Source organism: Eurypyga helias, unplaced genomic scaffold, assembly GCF_000690775.1.
Source record: "Eurypyga helias isolate BGI_N326 unplaced genomic scaffold, ASM69077v1 scaffold13883, whole genome shotgun sequence".
NCBI lineage: Eukaryota > Metazoa > Chordata > Aves > Eurypygiformes > Eurypygidae > Eurypyga > Eurypyga helias.
In genome coordinates, this window is record NW_010239288.1 from 23,624 (window position 1) to 39,489 (window position 15,866).

General features: G+C 55.0%; 2 protein-coding genes across 2 annotated transcripts; one reads left to right on the forward strand and one right to left on the reverse strand.

The window, feature by feature from the left end:
* Positions 1 to 1,415: 1,415 nt before the first annotated feature.
* On the forward strand, positions 1,416 to 5,792 carry CACFD1 (calcium channel flower domain containing 1). Its single transcript, XM_010148097.1, has 5 exons — positions 1,416 to 1,467; positions 4,079 to 4,151; positions 4,590 to 4,715; positions 4,869 to 4,976; positions 5,699 to 5,792. Exons 1-5 carry the CDS (start codon positions 1,416 to 1,418, stop codon positions 5,790 to 5,792), a joined length of 453 nt encoding a protein of 150 aa, XP_010146399.1.
* A 5,818-nt stretch (positions 5,793 to 11,610) lies between these two features.
* SLC2A6 (solute carrier family 2 (facilitated glucose transporter), member 6) lies at positions 11,611 to 15,289 on the reverse strand (the record flags this gene model as incomplete). The annotated part of the gene is made up of 9 exons (XM_010148098.1): positions 11,611 to 11,766; positions 11,853 to 11,998; positions 12,298 to 12,471; positions 12,707 to 12,815; positions 13,154 to 13,306; positions 13,452 to 13,663; positions 14,194 to 14,293; positions 14,837 to 15,043; positions 15,127 to 15,289. Coding segments are annotated over 9 exons (1,420 nt in total), but the record flags the coding sequence as incomplete, so codon positions are not given.
* Positions 15,290 to 15,866: the final 577 nt, after the last annotated feature.

Sequence of the window (15,866 nt, forward strand, 5' to 3'; positions counted from 1 at the left end):
TCAGCCTGTCCTGTAGTGCTGTTTTGCTACATTCTGTGGAGAGATTAATAGCTCTTAAAAGCAGGAGGGACTGTTATGACCGCTTAGTCTGATCTCCTGCAGAGCACAGGATGGAGAATTTCTTCTGCTTCAGGTCCACGAGTTGTAGTAAAACCAGAGTGTTTCTCAGCCAGCGCAGTCAGCCCTGATTTATTCCCTTGGCTGTAGTGTCCCGTCTGATCCAGCTCTGTCCTTGCCCCCTTTCCCATCCCTGCCTCTTGCCTTGGGACTCGACTGCACAAGCCCGCGGCGTTTTCGCAGCTGACCTCGTAGACCACGGTGCCGTTGGGCGGGCTCGTTGCGGCCCTTTTTGGCTAGGCTGGTAAAACACGCTGCTCTCACTGTTTTATGTCTTAGGTGCTGAAATTCTGGAGGTGTGAAAAGATTAGGTAGAACTGTGCTTATGGGGCAAAACACACCGGCCTCGCCGTGCTCTGCCGGAGGCCCCTGCGCTTCTGGTCGCGGCTGATGGCCAAGAGGCCAGCTGGGACGTGTCTTCAGAGCGGGTCCCGGGTGGGGGTTGAGCGCGGCGGCCTCTTTCCCACGGGCTGGGGCTGTAGCTGCAGCCTCGGCGCGTCTTCTGTGGCTCTGGCCCGTGCGCAGCTCGGGGGGATGCGGGTGAGGGTGGAGAGGGTGGCTCTTGGGCCGCGTTGGTGGTGTTGCCCACCTCACGCTGGAGCAGCCCATGAGGAGCTTAAAAGCAGTGCAAGTCTTTAAGGATGTATTTTTTTTTCTCTGTCTTCATGTTTTAAAGCAGCTGAATTATATGTGGATTATTATCCCAACCTTTTGTTCACAGCTCTGAGAACTCCTGACTTGCTGTTAAAGGAAAGCTGAGAGTTTTGTGTGTTTGGGTGTCTGAGAGAAGAAGCTTTTGGAAGAAGAGCCAGGCTTTTACCAGGATTGACGATGATTTGGGGAGTCAGACAGCTTGTTCTGAGCCCTGACAGTCTCCCTTCTCGAAGTTCGTCAGGCAAAGAACGAGGCAGGATGAGACAGACTCCTCGCAGGGGTAGGAAAGTGGGAGATAGTGAAGGGAAACAGCCCTCCAATACCCCGAGCTAGTAATGGGCCTCTTCAAAATGCTCCTTGTGCAGCATCACCTTGTTAAAGGTGGGCAGTTTGGGAAAGGGGTGACTAGTAAACCAGCAAGGCTGGAATTTGCTGCTATTTTCAGAGCTTGCTGTGAAAGAACAGAGATAATTTATAAGGGTTTTGAGCAACTGGACTGTGGTCCTGCTACAGGGCTGCATTATTTCTCACAGAGGGAAAACTCCCCTGTGGAAAGGAAGAGGAGCTCTGTTCGTGGAGGGGAGACGGGCAGACAATGTGTGCCACATGCGAACACCCGCAACTTGCTTAAGCCGGAATGGTCCATGGGCCGGGGCAGGAACAAGAACAACAAGGGCCTGGCTCTTGCACAGGCTGGTTTGGTGACCTTGGCCACGTCCCTTCTCTCCCTCGTGTTCCTGTTTGTAAAAGGACAAGGAGAGTCTGTGGCTTTTGTAAAATGCTCCAGGAGCAAAAATAGGCTTGTGTTGAGGACAGTGACCAGCTGCTTGAAATGAATAGAGCCTTTGTGGGAAGCGATGCTCTTCCCCCCCACTTCAGCTCCCAGTTATTTGTGCTTCTTCAGGGATTCAGGATGGGACAACAAATGGCAGAACCGTCCGTCTTCCATAGCTCACGTGCCACTGAGCGTTATCTGCATTTTAAACCTACTGGGAGGCCTCTGTCTTGCAAAAAGGAGTCTCTGGGTTGGCAGCTCAGTCCCTTTTTGGCTACTGAGGCAGGAGCCGGTGCCGTTGGGATGGCTCCCAAGGATGTACCCGGCTGCTGTGGGATCTGCTGCTCTGCAAAGGAGACTGAAGGTCACCGAATCGTTATCTCTGTGGCTGTTGGCAACCGCCACCCAGTGCAGTGTTCCTGTGATTATAAACCTTTGACTCCTCTCCTGCTGGCTGGTGCTTGTGCTGATGCAGGGGCTCGCTCAGCTCAGGCTTGCTGGGTCAGTAGCCCGTTGGCAACCAGGGGGGTTGCTTAGCCGAGACTCCTGCAGGGATGCTTAGTGCTCAAGGGTTGTTTTGGGGTGTTTGAGGACAAAACCAAACCAGAACCCTGACAAAACAACCCCTGGTTGGCTAGATTAAAAAAGACGAAGGGCAAAAACCTGCTTGAAAATATAACAGGCTGCTTCCCTAGGTTTGTTCTGTGTTTGAGATCCGTTTTGTAGCTCTGTGAACCTCTTGGACTGTTCCACTCCACTGTGCTAAACAAGGCAGGGTTCTGCCACAGCCCCAGCTGCATTTTGGGGATAGTCAAGTTGCAGCTGATTCTTACTGTTCTGCTAATTTTAAAGTGCCTGGAAGTCACTTAACATTATTTTCCGAAGTGTACTTTCCTGGGTGAGAGGAAATGCCTGAAGCCTGTGGTGCTTCCCCTGAGCTCCTCTCCTATCAGCATCCAAGGGTTTGTTGGGCAGAGAAGAATTAGAAACCTCAGTCTTGTGCTCTGCTCCCCGAGCTGCCCACGGCTCCCTGCGTGCCGTTGCTCTTCCAGCTCTTCAGCTGCTTGCATGCGTGACTGTGAGCAGATCATCCCACCCCAGTGCCTCAGCTTCCCCCTGCAGTGTGGGGACATGGACCCTCATCTCTTTGCGATGGGAGGATGACGAGTGCCCTTGGAGCACGGGTATTAACATGTTCTCCAGTATTTCTCCTCTGTTGGCTGATCTTGTTCTGGCAGGATTCTCTGGAACACTGAGGGTCTTGTGGAGTAGTCCTGGGAAGCCTTTAAAACCCATCTTCTTTGGTCATTTCCTGAAACCAGGAGGCCACTTGCTGGTGGGATGACCTTTGGTCAGTCCTGCTATAAGCCTGCGGTTCTGTCTCCCCGCCTGGTGAATAGGGACAACTACTTTTAAGGGAACTTTGAGGTTTCAGTATACAGGTTTTTGAGGCTCAGAACTGCTCACCGCAGCTCTGCTCAGGGATCGCCTTAGCAAAACACGAGCAGACATCCAAAATACCCAAACCCAGGCTGGTCTCATCCTCAGAGCCGGACGGTGCTGCTCTTCATTGTGCTCCTAAGCATCCCCAAAACAGCCTTTATGGGCTGTAGAATTTTAGCTGGAGTTCTGCAGGGTGGTGGTGTTTACTGCGGCCTCGGTCCATGCCTCCTGCCCTCCCTCCTGGGGTTCCCAGCTGAGCAGCAGCAGCCTTTTGGTCTCGGCGGAGGAAAAGGGCCGTATCAAGTGCCGGGAACGCTCTGCAAGTTTCATGAGGCAGGAAGGAGGTGCATGCAGTTGGCTTGGATGCTGCTGCCTGGTTCCTCTCCTGGCATTCTGGGGCTATTCTGGGCTCTCCTTTATCTAGCATCCACTTTCATTTGTAGTACCAGAGACCCGAAGTTGGCTCTTTTCTGCCCACCTCTAGTGCAGACTGAGCACTATGTGGCTGAGATTGGGTTCACCTCTGCTTTATTTATTGTTTGCCAAGTGCTGCAAGTCATGGTTTTGCTGAACTTGCCCTGTGCTGCTCAGACGGGTGCCTGCTGGGATCTCTTTGTTCATCCCAGGACAAAGCAGTAATTCCTCAGCAAATAAAACCCAGGGTGCCACAGGGCCCACGCACGTGACTCCACGTAAAAACAAGTGGTCTGTTCTGCACAAGTGAAGTAGTTGTGCAATTGTCACGCTGGGCAAAAGGATACCTGGGTGGAGGAGCTGGGAGCAAACCCTCTCCCCTGCATCCCAGGCTCCTGTTCGGGCCATCGGACCCTTCTGCCCACCCTCCTGCCCTGGTCTGTACCTGCTGCTCTGCAGTCGCTGGAGGGGCTGGCCGAGGCAAGGGCTCTCTGGGCAGCCCAGCTCTGCAAAACAGCCCGAAATACAGGAGAGCAGGGTCATGCTGGTCTGGCTGCAAGGGCCCGTTGCAGGGCAGAGCTGGCGGAAGCCGGGCCTGCCTGCCAGGCCCAGGCTCTGGCCACACCGTCCCTGTGGATGGGCTTCGTGGTCCCCGAGAGCCTCTTTGCTTTGCAGCCTGCGCCGTCGCTGGTCTCTGGAACTGCGTCACCATCAACCCCCTGAACATCGCGGCCGGTGTGTGGATGATGTAAGCAGAGTTTCTCTCCTTTTTTTTTTCCCTTTCCTGCCGGGAGGGAGGTTTGGTTCATTAGACAGGGCTGAGCAAGGGGCCGAGCTGCCCTGCTTGGGCAGTGGGTGTGAGCGAAACGTCGGTCAGGCTCTGTGAGCTGCCAGGTCTTGCTCCACTGGGGGGGTTGAGATTCTGGGGTTTATTCTATGCATATTCCTTCTTTACCCCTCTTTGGGTAAATACTGATACACCCTTATCCAAAAGAAGCCTGGGACACCAGCATTTGGGAATTATCCAGAAGGGGGGAGGGAGGAAGCGCAGTGGGGTTCAGCCCCACTGTTCCCTTCTGCCTGCATCTGGGGATGGGAGCGGCTGGTCTCGGGGCACTGGGGGGCATAGCCGGCCCGCGCTCTGTGCCACATGAGCAGGATTAACTCTGGTTTGCTCTGTCTGGAGGCTCAACGCCTTCGTTCTGTTCCTGTGCGAAGCTCCCTTCTGCTGCCAGTTCATCGAGTTTGCGAACGCCGTCTCGGCGCGGGCAGACAAGCTGCGGCCCTGGCAGAAAGCCGCTTTCTACTGCGGGTGAGGATGCCCTGGGGCGTGCTGTGGTGGCACAGCCATCCCGGGAACTGCCTTGGGATGCACGCGGCATACAGGGCGTTGGGATGCATGACGAGCATCCCTGCATCCCGCGGGGTGCAGAGTCCGGCTTTGAGGGCTGCCTCTCTCTTCCAGGATGGCTGTGTTTCCGGTCATGCTCAGCCTGACGCTGACCACGCTTTTTGGGAATGCCATCGCGTTTGCCACTGGGGTGCTGTACGGCCTGTCGGCGCTCGGCAAAAAGTAAGAGACACCTGTCTGCTCGTGGAGGGGAGGGAAGGGGAAGGTGGACCTCCAGCCCTCACCCCTACGCACCTCCCTAAGGCTATGTATGAACCCTGCTTTCAGGCGTAAACGCTGCCGGAGAATATCTCCCTGCCATCATCCCAGAGCCCTGGGAAGGAGGGTCATGGGGTTTGTGGTAGCTCTGAGCTTTCCCTTGGAGCTCAGTCCAGGTTGCCCTGTGGGTCCCAGCCCTCTTTCTGCAGCCGTTGGACCAGCTCTGGGGGTGGTGGGTGGCTGTGCTGGTTTTAGTCAGGACAGAGTTAATTTTCTTCACAGTGGCTGGGGTGTGCTCCTGGGGCGTGGAGGGGGAGCAGATTTTTGTTTCGATTTTTTAGCAGAGATAAATCTTATTATAAATTAAACATTTCTAGACTTAGGTGTACTTACACTTAGCTATACATCTTTCCAATCCACATGTGATGTTAGATGGTATTTGAGCAACATGTGCACTATATACAATTTTGAAAAGTTTGCTTACAGGTATTTGGAGTAATAAAGGATTAAACCCCATTATTTTGGCTTTGGTAGGGTTGCAGAGGGCCAGCAGGTCTCATTTCACTCCTGGTACCCCTTGGTACAGAGAGGCCCTGGCCCTGGCTGGGACACCTCTGTGCCAGGGGCTTCTCCCCCACGGTGGGCACCCGGAGCTCACGTCCCCGCACTGTCCCTTCTCCTTGCAGGGGAGATGCCATTTCCTACGCCCGGATCCACCAGCAGCAGAAGCAGATGGATGAAGAGAAGCTCACTGGGGCCCTAGAGGGACAGGCTCTCTGAAGCACGTGAGCTCGGGGCAACCTCTCCTGGACACTGAGATGGTGAAGATACTGAAACCCACTCTGCCCACTCCCCTCTCTCTTACCTAACGGTTTCCCTGGACGCTGCAGCAACTGGAAATCTCAGGGGCTGGGGCAGGCTGTGCCCTTTTCTCACACCAGCAGCCAGACCTCAGCATGTTGGCCCCTCTTTCCTCCTTCACCAAATATCTCACAGTCCCCTATTTTTTATTGCTGCTTTACTAGCCTAAATTGGTAGCCTTTCTTTGGAGTGATGCCTGATAACGAGCCGAGGAGGTGGTGCTCATTTGGGAACTGCTCTCTGGATGGAGTGAGGAGGGATGGAGCTGACGTGCCGGCTCGTGGGTGTCAGGGAGCTGCTGGCCTCGTGCTCGGGGTAACTTGCCATTGCAGGTTACGCGTTTTCGGTAATGCTCTCCGGTGTGGCCCTTCCCAGGTGTAACACACTAATCCAGGGTTTGGCAACACGTGGTGATGCTTAAGCTTGGTTTTCTTCCATTGAGTATGTTTTAATGTGGGTCCAGTGAGGCCAGGCATCGGAGACGTCGCTGCACGGGAAAGGACTCCCAGCAGAAACCCCATGTAGAGACCACAAGCACCTCTGCAGAGGAGCTGCCAGAAGGGCTGGGGCAGATCCCGATACCCACAAAGCACAGTTCCCCCTTCCACCGGATACAGCTGCAGGCAGTTACTGCTATTTACTTGAACTACAAGAATTGATTACTTTGTCTTAATAAGGGTTACTTTTCTTAGCTTCACTCTTTTACCGGAGAAGGACAGTGAGGTTTGCTTACCACAGCTGAAAAAGGGTACTACTGCTTGAGCCAAGCGGGTTATTTTTCTGGTGTAAGGGTCACTGATGTGCAAGAGCTTCCTTCTCTCGTGAGCCTGGGACTCTGCTCTGTTACCTCACTCCCTCCTCCTGCTCCCGTGACCCATCCCTCCGAGCAAGGGACCTGCTCTTTGTTTCTCTCTGGTACAGCCTTTGTCTTCGGGCTCACGTTCTTTTTGCATCAGTCCTGCGCTGGATCTGTAGGGGAAGGTGGCGTATCCTTCCTTTGCAAACGCAGAGGGGTCTGCACCATTGCAGTGTGGGTGGCTGGGGGTGTCTTGCTTCTTTGTTCCAGGCTTCATCGGTGGTTTTCACATCATATTTTCTGTTTGCTTTGTATCATGCGGAACAAAACTGCTCGCTAAGTCCAGATCCTTCTCTTCTTGTCACGGTTTTAATTTATTTGATTTTTACATCATAGCTTTTTGTTTGGGTTAGGAAAAGGGAGAATAATTTATTTCTGGTTATTTAAGTATTTTGAGAGGACTCATCTTCTCGGGATGTAGGAGAAAGGAGTGCTCTGTTTCCTGTCCTTCAAAGGACTCTCATTTTACTGTGGGGTCTCAGAACCCAGGAGACCCCAGGCTGCTGTAACTGTAATGCTGTAAAATCCTATTTCAGTCTTCAGAGCGTTTCTCAGACTTTTCAAAAGTGTGTTGTCCTTTCACCCCTTTGGCTTCTTCTGGGCCACTGGCTTGACAGAGTTTGTTTTCCTCCTCATCTGGGAGAGAGGAGGGAGAAAAATTGGGCTGTAGTTGCTGGGTTGGAGGTTTGTACTCCCTTGGCAGCCAAGGCAGGTAGCAGCTATGGTGAGCAGCGGCAGCAGGGGCTGCAGCCTGTTCTTACTCTGCCCTGGGCGCTGAGCTCCTGCTGCCACCGACACTTCATGGTCCCATTTGAGGCACTGTGGTCTGAGAAGCGCTGTTGGAGGCTGGCTGCTGTCAGAAGGGTCTGTCTGCCAGCCACTCCGCAGTTTCTGAGCAGTGTTGTGTCGGAAACTATCTACGTAATGTGTCCTTCCTCTAGGCAGGGTGTTCAGTCACTGTAGCTGAATGGCGTCAGAGCATCCCTGGCAGGGCCTGGGATGCAGCTGCTGCTGGAGGGGGTGGCTGGGTGCCTCGCAGGGAGCAGAGTGGTCCCTGCAGACCAGGGGGCTAAGCTCACGTTAGCTGCTGTTCCTTCAGTGGAGTTCAGGGAGGTGTGAGGATTTACACCAGTCAGGAACGCGATTTGGGTTTATTGCACACAGGCCCTCGCAGCAGTGGGTACCACTTCGTGCTAAACCCCTTTTCCCCAGACCTCCGAACCGTCGTTGCTCTGCCATGCCAGCTTGTCTGCGATGCACAACCGGCAGTGCCAGGCCCGATGCAGCTTGTTTCAGTAAGGGCTGTGCCGTGTCGGAGCCCGCAGCTCCGGGCTGATCCCTGTTGCTGCATGCAGGACATGGAGCGTTGGCCTTCCGTGTGCAGGGACCCCAGCCCCGGCATGGGTCACGCTGCCTGCGGTAAGGGGGTGCTGCAGGAGGGATACGCAGCAGCCCGTGGGATGCGTCGGTGGCAGTAGCCTCTCTGCTCTTCGGGCAGCCGTGTCCCAGGGCCGTACCTTTACGGGGTGGGTCAAGCGCAGAGCCCTGCTGTGCAAACAGGACATCTGCTTTGATTTCAGGGGGGCTTGGGGGGTTTAGTAGGATTTAGTAGGGGAATGTTGCAGACTGATGCACGTAGCTACGAGCATGTGTTTGGTAGTGACTGCTTTGCTCTGAGTAGTTCCATGGTAGCTTTAGTGATAGGAGGTGAGGGGCAGAGCAGAGGTGATAGAGTAACGCTTGCAGGCTCATCTACAGCCGGGATGATGAACCACAGAACTGGTGGGACCCTCTGGCTTCACCCAATTGCTGCTGGTCCATGGCATTAGGACAGTCCCTGGGGCTGGTGCTGGCAGATGCTGATCCGGGTCACCCAGAGGGCTCATTGGCATGGACGACTCCACTCTGCTGCCCTGGCACCCACAGCAGCGGTCCCCTGGACGGCAGCAGTCCTGTCACGCTGGGTTCTGTGGCAGTTGGGTTGGACACCATGGCCAAGGCGAGCAAGCACACTGCATCGGTGCTGCTGCGGGCAGCAGGCTGCAGAGCTCAGCTCTGGGCTCAACGCTCCTGATGAAACAGCCTGCGGGGTCTCGTGTAAGAGCTGAGCTGAGGCCTTTGGCCACAGTGCTTAAAGACACCGGGACTGTTCTGTGTCCCTGTGCCTGCCGCAACAGGAGGTGTCTCAGATCCGTGCTCCAAGAGTGCCAGCTCCTACAGATATGGGTCTGGAGTGGGAGCTCTTGGGAATTTTGGCTGATGTGATGCAGCTGAAACCAAGCCAGATGCTGCCATCATTGCAGACATGGCTTGGTGACAGCCTCCATGGCTTTTAAGAGTTGTAGTGACAATTAGTGGATGGTCTCACCATCCGTGTGGGCAAGAGACTGTTTTTGTGGAGATAGAAAGGTTCTTTAGAGTAGTAGCATCACAGTAGTTAATACGCCCATTCACAGTGCATGGTGGTTATTGTGTGTAGAGGCACCTTCAGGGTGGTTATTAATTGTGTGTAGAGGCACCTTCAGGGTGCTTGGAGCTGTGTAAGGATAAATGAAGTTAAAAGCCCTGCCCTAGAGAATTTACAGGCTCAACCCAATCCCCAGTGCTGGCATCCAAGCTGGATGGCTAATCCACAGGGTCTCTGTGGAAGAGGTTCTGCTTGCCAGGCCTTGGAGAGGCCTCTTGGGAGATGATGGGACAGAAGTTTTACGTGAGAACTCGAGAGTGGGTGATGCATCGACTACAGGGAGTTGTTGACACCAGGTGTGGACAGACAGCCGGGTACTGGCAACACGTGTGTGCGTAGCAGTGCACTCTGACACCATTCACCATGTGAGCTGTGCGCTTACCCACGTGCAACTCTTCCGTGTCCCCTTCAGTCATGAAGCTGGCAGCACTTGTGCATACCTGCTCTGCTGTCCCCTGGGGCTGTCCCTTGGGTGTGTAGAAGCTCACTTTCTGCTGCGTACCCAGACCTCGCCGCTCTGGGCAGGAGCTGATTTTGTAACACCAATTGATTCTCTCTGTGTGCAGTGAATAAAAAGACCATTCTACCTCTGGAAAGAGCCACTGTGATTTCTCAGACTATACATGTTGTAGTAAAACCCCTCAGACTTTCTACACTGAGGAAAGGAGGTCACTCAGAAAATACTTCTCCAATGCGGTTCTCAGAGTCCAACCTCACTTCATATTTGGGCATTTCCTCCTTAGGCTGAGCCCAGGGAAGCTCAATTCATCTTTGTCATTTTTTCCTCAGGAAAAACACATCCACTGTCTTCAGGGAAGGGTTTCACTGCAGTGAAGATATCAAGACCTGGTCCATAGCCATGTGGGAAAGAGAACACTCTAGCACAGGGCTGCCAGAGATCCTGATCTTCAGAAGGTCAGTGGAAACCAGAGGCTCTGGAGACCTCTCGTAATCAGGCCATGCTTAGAAACAGTCATATTCCAGCCAGGGCTGAACATCTTTCTGGAAATGGGTCTCATCTGCAAAGGTTAGGTCTAATACTGAATTTTCTCTGTGGTTTTGATTTGGGCCCATCTCCCTTTCTCTGTCCCAGGCTGCTTTAAATTAATCCTCTGATAAAGCACATCTTCTCTTAGGTGATTTCTGCCATCTCCTGCTGCACGGGATCTAATAGTAGCTAGTGTATCTTGAGATAGGGGCCACATATGCTATGTTACCCCATGCTTCCTTGTCACAGCAGCTGAATATGCCAGGAATGGGATGACACAAGCATGTCCCCCAGGCCTCGAGGTGCCAAGTGCATTTCAGGAGGTTGGACATGTGCTTGGGCAAGTCATCTCCCAGCTCAGCCTTTGTTGTTCTGCCCTTTCAGGAGGTGTTAGGTTGGATGTGAGACTCAGCAAGGCCACTATTTCCTCGCAGATGTAACCACCTCCTGCAGTGCTGTTGTAACTAGGGTTAGGCTCTAAAACAATGTTAAAAGTCCTTGATCTTGCAGGACACAGAGGAAAGGGGTAAGAGCAATTTGCTACTAACTATGCAGTTGAAATCTCCAAGTGATGGAGGCTCATCCACCACCTTCCTTGCGGATGAGTAAAACCCTGGGTGGGAAGGACCCATCCCAGCACAAAGTACTGTCAGTACCTGCTGTGTCTTTCCTACAGGGAATCACTTGCACTACAGATGAATGTTTGTCTGTTCCTGTTCTTTGTTTTGTCCTGGATTTTCTTTGTGAACTGTATTTGGTCTTGTTCGTTAGGCTTCTAGTGTAACGTGTGTTTTTAGAGCAATAAAATGTGGGAACTTTTTATGTAAAATATCTGGCTCTGCCTCTTTAAAAGTCCTTAAGTATGAGAGATTGATCTGGGAAGCTGCAGGCTGCTGCGGTCCCCTTGTCACAGTCCGGGACTGCCTCTCCCATCCCACACCCTGCAGCTCCCTTTTCTGCAAATCAAGGCAACATCGTGCAGTTGGAGGCAGAACTGTTTTATTCTTGCAACTACATAATGAGCTTTTGCCGAAATGGCTGCAGCTGTTAACTCTGTTCCAGCCAAATCCTGCGGCTCTCGGGCTGCTTGGGTGGCTGCTGAATGAAGGATGTGCATGGTCCCTTGTCTGCAGCCACACGCTGGATTTTCCAGGACATCTTCATCTCCAGCATTGGTGCTGGTTACCTGGTCCCATACCCAGGGTTGACATGTTGCCTGGATGGCAACAGGTAGTGTTGAGTGACAGGAAGAGACGGTAACATTCCTGTTGGCAACTTCTACATCCAAAGCGAGGCACTCATTGCCGCCCATTCCTCTCCCGTTGCCTTCCCAGAGAGCTGCAGCCTCTCCCTCCAGCAGCACAACTGTTCTCTTGCCCTTGAGCATGCGGACGGGCGGCCCGGCGCGGCAGGCAGACGGCAGCTCCTACCGCATGAACGACCTCCGGCCGGTTCTGAAGAAGGCCTCGATCTGTTCCAGGGACCTGCCTTTGGTTTCTGGGACGCAGCAGCCCGTGAATAAGACGTTCGCAGCGCAGATGACGGCAAAGAATAGGAAAGGCACCTCGAGGCCAAAGGCATCCTGGAAGTGGGACAGAAAGCACACGTGAGCCAGTGCAGAGAGGGTCTGAGGAGGGGCTGCCAACACCCTCCCAGGGCAGTACCCACCACGACCCGGAGGAAGAACTGAGTCAGGGTGAAGGCTGTCAGCCAGCTCACGACGACACAGAGGCCCGAGGCCACCCCACGGGCTTTCAGAGGGAGGATCTCCGACATCAGCAGCCAGGTGATGGGACCCCAGCCCATGGCGTAACCTGCAGGAGAGCAGGGCTAAGGTGAGGCTGTTGGGGCGTCAAAGCCTGTTAAGGAGTGCAGAAGAGCCCTGTAATTCTGCCCTGCTCCTCCATCAATCATTATTCCCTCCCATTCATGCTCTGTCAGTCCTCGAAGCGATTTGAGGTGCCATCTTTCTTCATCTTCCAGGGAAATCTGCCTGCCTTCCTCCTACAAGCCCACCCTCTTTGCTTTGTATCACCCTGCCTCGGATGAGGAACATCCCCCCAGGCTGGTACCCAGGACTGTGCTGTGGGTCCTGGGCTCTCTCCACACCTACCCATTATGAAGAACATGGTTGCCAGGAGAGGGATGAGGGTGATGTAGTTTGTCGGCTCAGCAGGGAGGTCGGCTGAGCTCACCAGCGTCTTGTTGGCAATGGTGCTGTTCTGAGAAGATGGCGTGAAGTGGATGTAGAGCCCCATGGTCAGGTTGGAGACCAACATGACACCAGCTGTGGAGAGATGCAACAGCACAGTGGGACCAATGGGTAAGTGATCCCCTCTGTGCCAAAGACTGAGCTCCTGGGAGCGATTCTGCTCAGGAGCTGAGCCACCACCAAAGGGAAGAGTCCTCCCCCACTCCATGCCCGAGTCCTGTCTGGATGAAGTTTCCAATCCTGCACACTTGCAGTGGTCCTGGAAATCCTTAAATGTCTTCCCTTGCACAACCGTGGGAGAGAGACATACCTGACACAAAAAGAAGAATCTTCCTCCCAGCTTTATCCATCGACACAGCAGCAGTCGCCACCGAGAACAGACGTACCAAGCCAACAAGAGCTGCATCGTACTCTGGTTTCTGCAATGGCAAAAGCAGTGAGGAAACTGAGATGGGAGAGCCAGGGCAAGGGCAGGTTCCTACACGTGTTGCCTTGACTCTGGCTGATGACTTTGCCAAAGCTGTCCTGTAGTGAGAGACCAGAGAAGAAGAGCCTGAAGCTCAGAGGAGAGCGGGGAGACAGTGGGGTCAGTCCTGCTCCCCATCCTCATGCAGCCTTTTGCAGAGCTTGGCAAGTGCTGCCAACCAGCTGCTTTAAAAAAGGCTTCCAAGTTGGGGTCTTAGAGTCGCAGGGGACGTGGAGCATTGGGCAGCTGCAGACAAAGCAGTCCGAGCACGGGCTGAACCCCAGGGCTCACCAGGATGACGGATGTTTTCTTGAATATTGACTGCAGGTACACGAGGATGCAGGTGACACCGGAGAGCTGCTGCAGGAACCTCATCCCCACTGCAATCAGGATGGGCTTGTAAATGAAGGGGTCCTTGATCTCGGCGCAGGAAACCCGCCGGCTCTGGAGGGGACAAAGCCAGGGAGATGAGGTGTTACCGTCTCTGGGCACCACCGTGGCACCCAGAAGAGTTTGGGGCTCAGGAGTTGCCCCAAAGAGGCTGGATTTTTGCAGTTTTCTCTTTACACCTCCCCCATCTCCTCCTCACCTGCTTCCTCACGCTGTCCTTGATCTGCTCGTACTCCCGGGCATAGTCCGTGTCCTTGCCCCGCAGCCAGCACAGTGACCCCAGGGCCTTGTCGTCCTTCCCCTGGGAGAGCAGGAACCGGGGCGAGTGGGGCATGAAGCAGAGCAGGACGATCATGGCGAGCACGGGCACCTCCCCTGCGACGGCCAGCCAGCGCCAGTCCAGGACCAGCCCTGCCAGAGCAGCACAGTTAGGAGGGGAGTCCTTCCCCTTGCCTCCACCGGGTCACCCCAACAGCAAAGATAAATAAATCTGGGTAGGATGGGAAGGGGAAATAATCCCAAAAATTAGAGAGAGTTTTTCTCCCAGCAAAGAAGCATTTTCAGCTGTTGTTCAATATGGGGAAATTCCAGCGAGCTCCCCCAAATCTTAGGGGATCCAGCAAGCCTGGGCATGTGCTGGCAGGAGATGTACATGCAGTCCATCACAGGCTGCCCTTCAGCCCGGATGAGACCTCAGCAGGCTGCAGGCACGGTGACGGCCGCAGGTCCATGCGGGTTACAGGTTTGTCCCTCTGAGCACACGAGAGTGGGTTATGCACAGGCGATCCTGGCCAGACCCCCTTTGCACACCCGGGGTGGTGGTTGTGAGCTGGCTGCGAGGGGGAGGAACCCGTTGACTTGCTGAGCGAGGTGTTTAAAATAAACTGCTTCCCGAAGGTCTCGCCAAGGGTTTCCTGCCCTCCGAACACAGAGATACTTGCCCAGTGCGTAGAGGACGAGGGAGCCCAGCACTGCCATGATCTGGGGACAAGCGCCCAGCATGCCTCTGACCCCGGGGTGGGATATCTCCGAGATGTAGACCTGGAGCAGGACAACACATGCTTAATGGGGCTGCAATACACAGCCGTCACCACCAAAACCCTTACTCTGGCGCCTTGCGGTCATCTACTGTGGCCAGGGGAATCCCAAACTGCTGGGAAACTGCCCTCCTGGGGGGAAACCTGACCTGTCCAGAGGCAGGAACTGGTCCTGGCAGGCAGAGAGGAGAGCCTTGCAGACACTGCTGTGGCACGCTCAGACTCCCGTTACTGGAAGGATGTGCCCTAGGGTTACTCAATTCTTGCCTTCCTCTCTGCATGGTGTTTGCTAAACGCTGGAGGAAATAACCGCTGGGAGGAACAGGGCAGGGATTGAGGACCTGCCCTTGCTTTTCAGTGGGTAAAGCCCAGCACTGTGGGGTAGCCTGGGCTGCCCATGCCAGGTCTGCTAACCCAGTGTATCCTCCCCATCCCTGCAGCTCCGGAGCTCTGTTGATGCTTCCAAAAAGCAGCGGGGTACCCCAGGCTCAGCTACGGCGCTGTCCCATCTCACCCACGATGCCCCATCCCACCCATGGCACGTTACCGGGATGGAGGCAGACGTCACGCCACCGGCGTAGCCCGTCAGCACGCGGCCCAGCAGCAGCATCCCGACGCCCTGGGCGCCGGCCATCAGTGCGTATCCCGCGGCCGAGGGCAGGGCCGAGAACATGATGCTCAGCTTGCGGCCCAGGCGGTCGTTGAGGACCATGGCGCTGAGCCCCCCTGCCGCCGCTCCCAGCGTGAAGACCGACTGTGGGGAGACACGGAGAGGGGCACCGGTGGGTCTGGGCTCCCCTTTGCATGCCCCCCAGCAGGGATGATCCCGCTCCTTACCCCAAACCAGGATGCTGTGTGCTGGTCCAGCCTCAGCGCAGGGTTGGGGTGAGTCTCCAGGGCAGGGATGACGGGCGAGGGGTAAACCAGGGCGAAGCCGAAGCTGAAGTTCCCCAGGACAGCGGCAAACACCGCCAGGTAGAGACGGTTGTTGTGGAGGCTCCTGGGGGAGGGAGGAGGATGAGTTGTGTGCCCTTATCGCGCCCGGCAGAAAGTTTAACTCTGTCTTGTGGCTTCCTCAGCCTTTGCCAAGGCTCGTGACACCCAGAGGGGTTTTGCCCGGGAACAGCCCCGCGCAGCCCCAGGCTGGCCGGGTTTCACAGAGCGCAGAAGCAGCTGCTCCTGCCTTGTCGTGGGGGAGGAGAGCCCGTCCCCCCCCAGGCACCACTGATGGTTTCCTCTGCGCCGGGTGGTTTTCAGCAGGTTCAACAAAGTGAAAAAAGCAGAAGCTGGAGCCGGGCGGCAGCTGGCTTGCCCCAGCAGAGCAGGATGGGGGTTTCTATTGAGACCCATTGCTCCCCAGCAGGACCCCATGCCCCCGTAAGGGTCAGATGCCCAAAAGCACAACCACCCACAGCTCCCCCAGGCAGGCTCATCCAGCGCCGCGCACCCTGGGCAGGATGAGACCCCATCTCGAGGCAACTCGGGAACGACGGCATCACGAAGCAGCATTCCCGCTGGCTCCCCCTGGCCCAGCACTCTTGGGATGGGGGGCAGAGCCCACCCCGCAGCCAACCCCG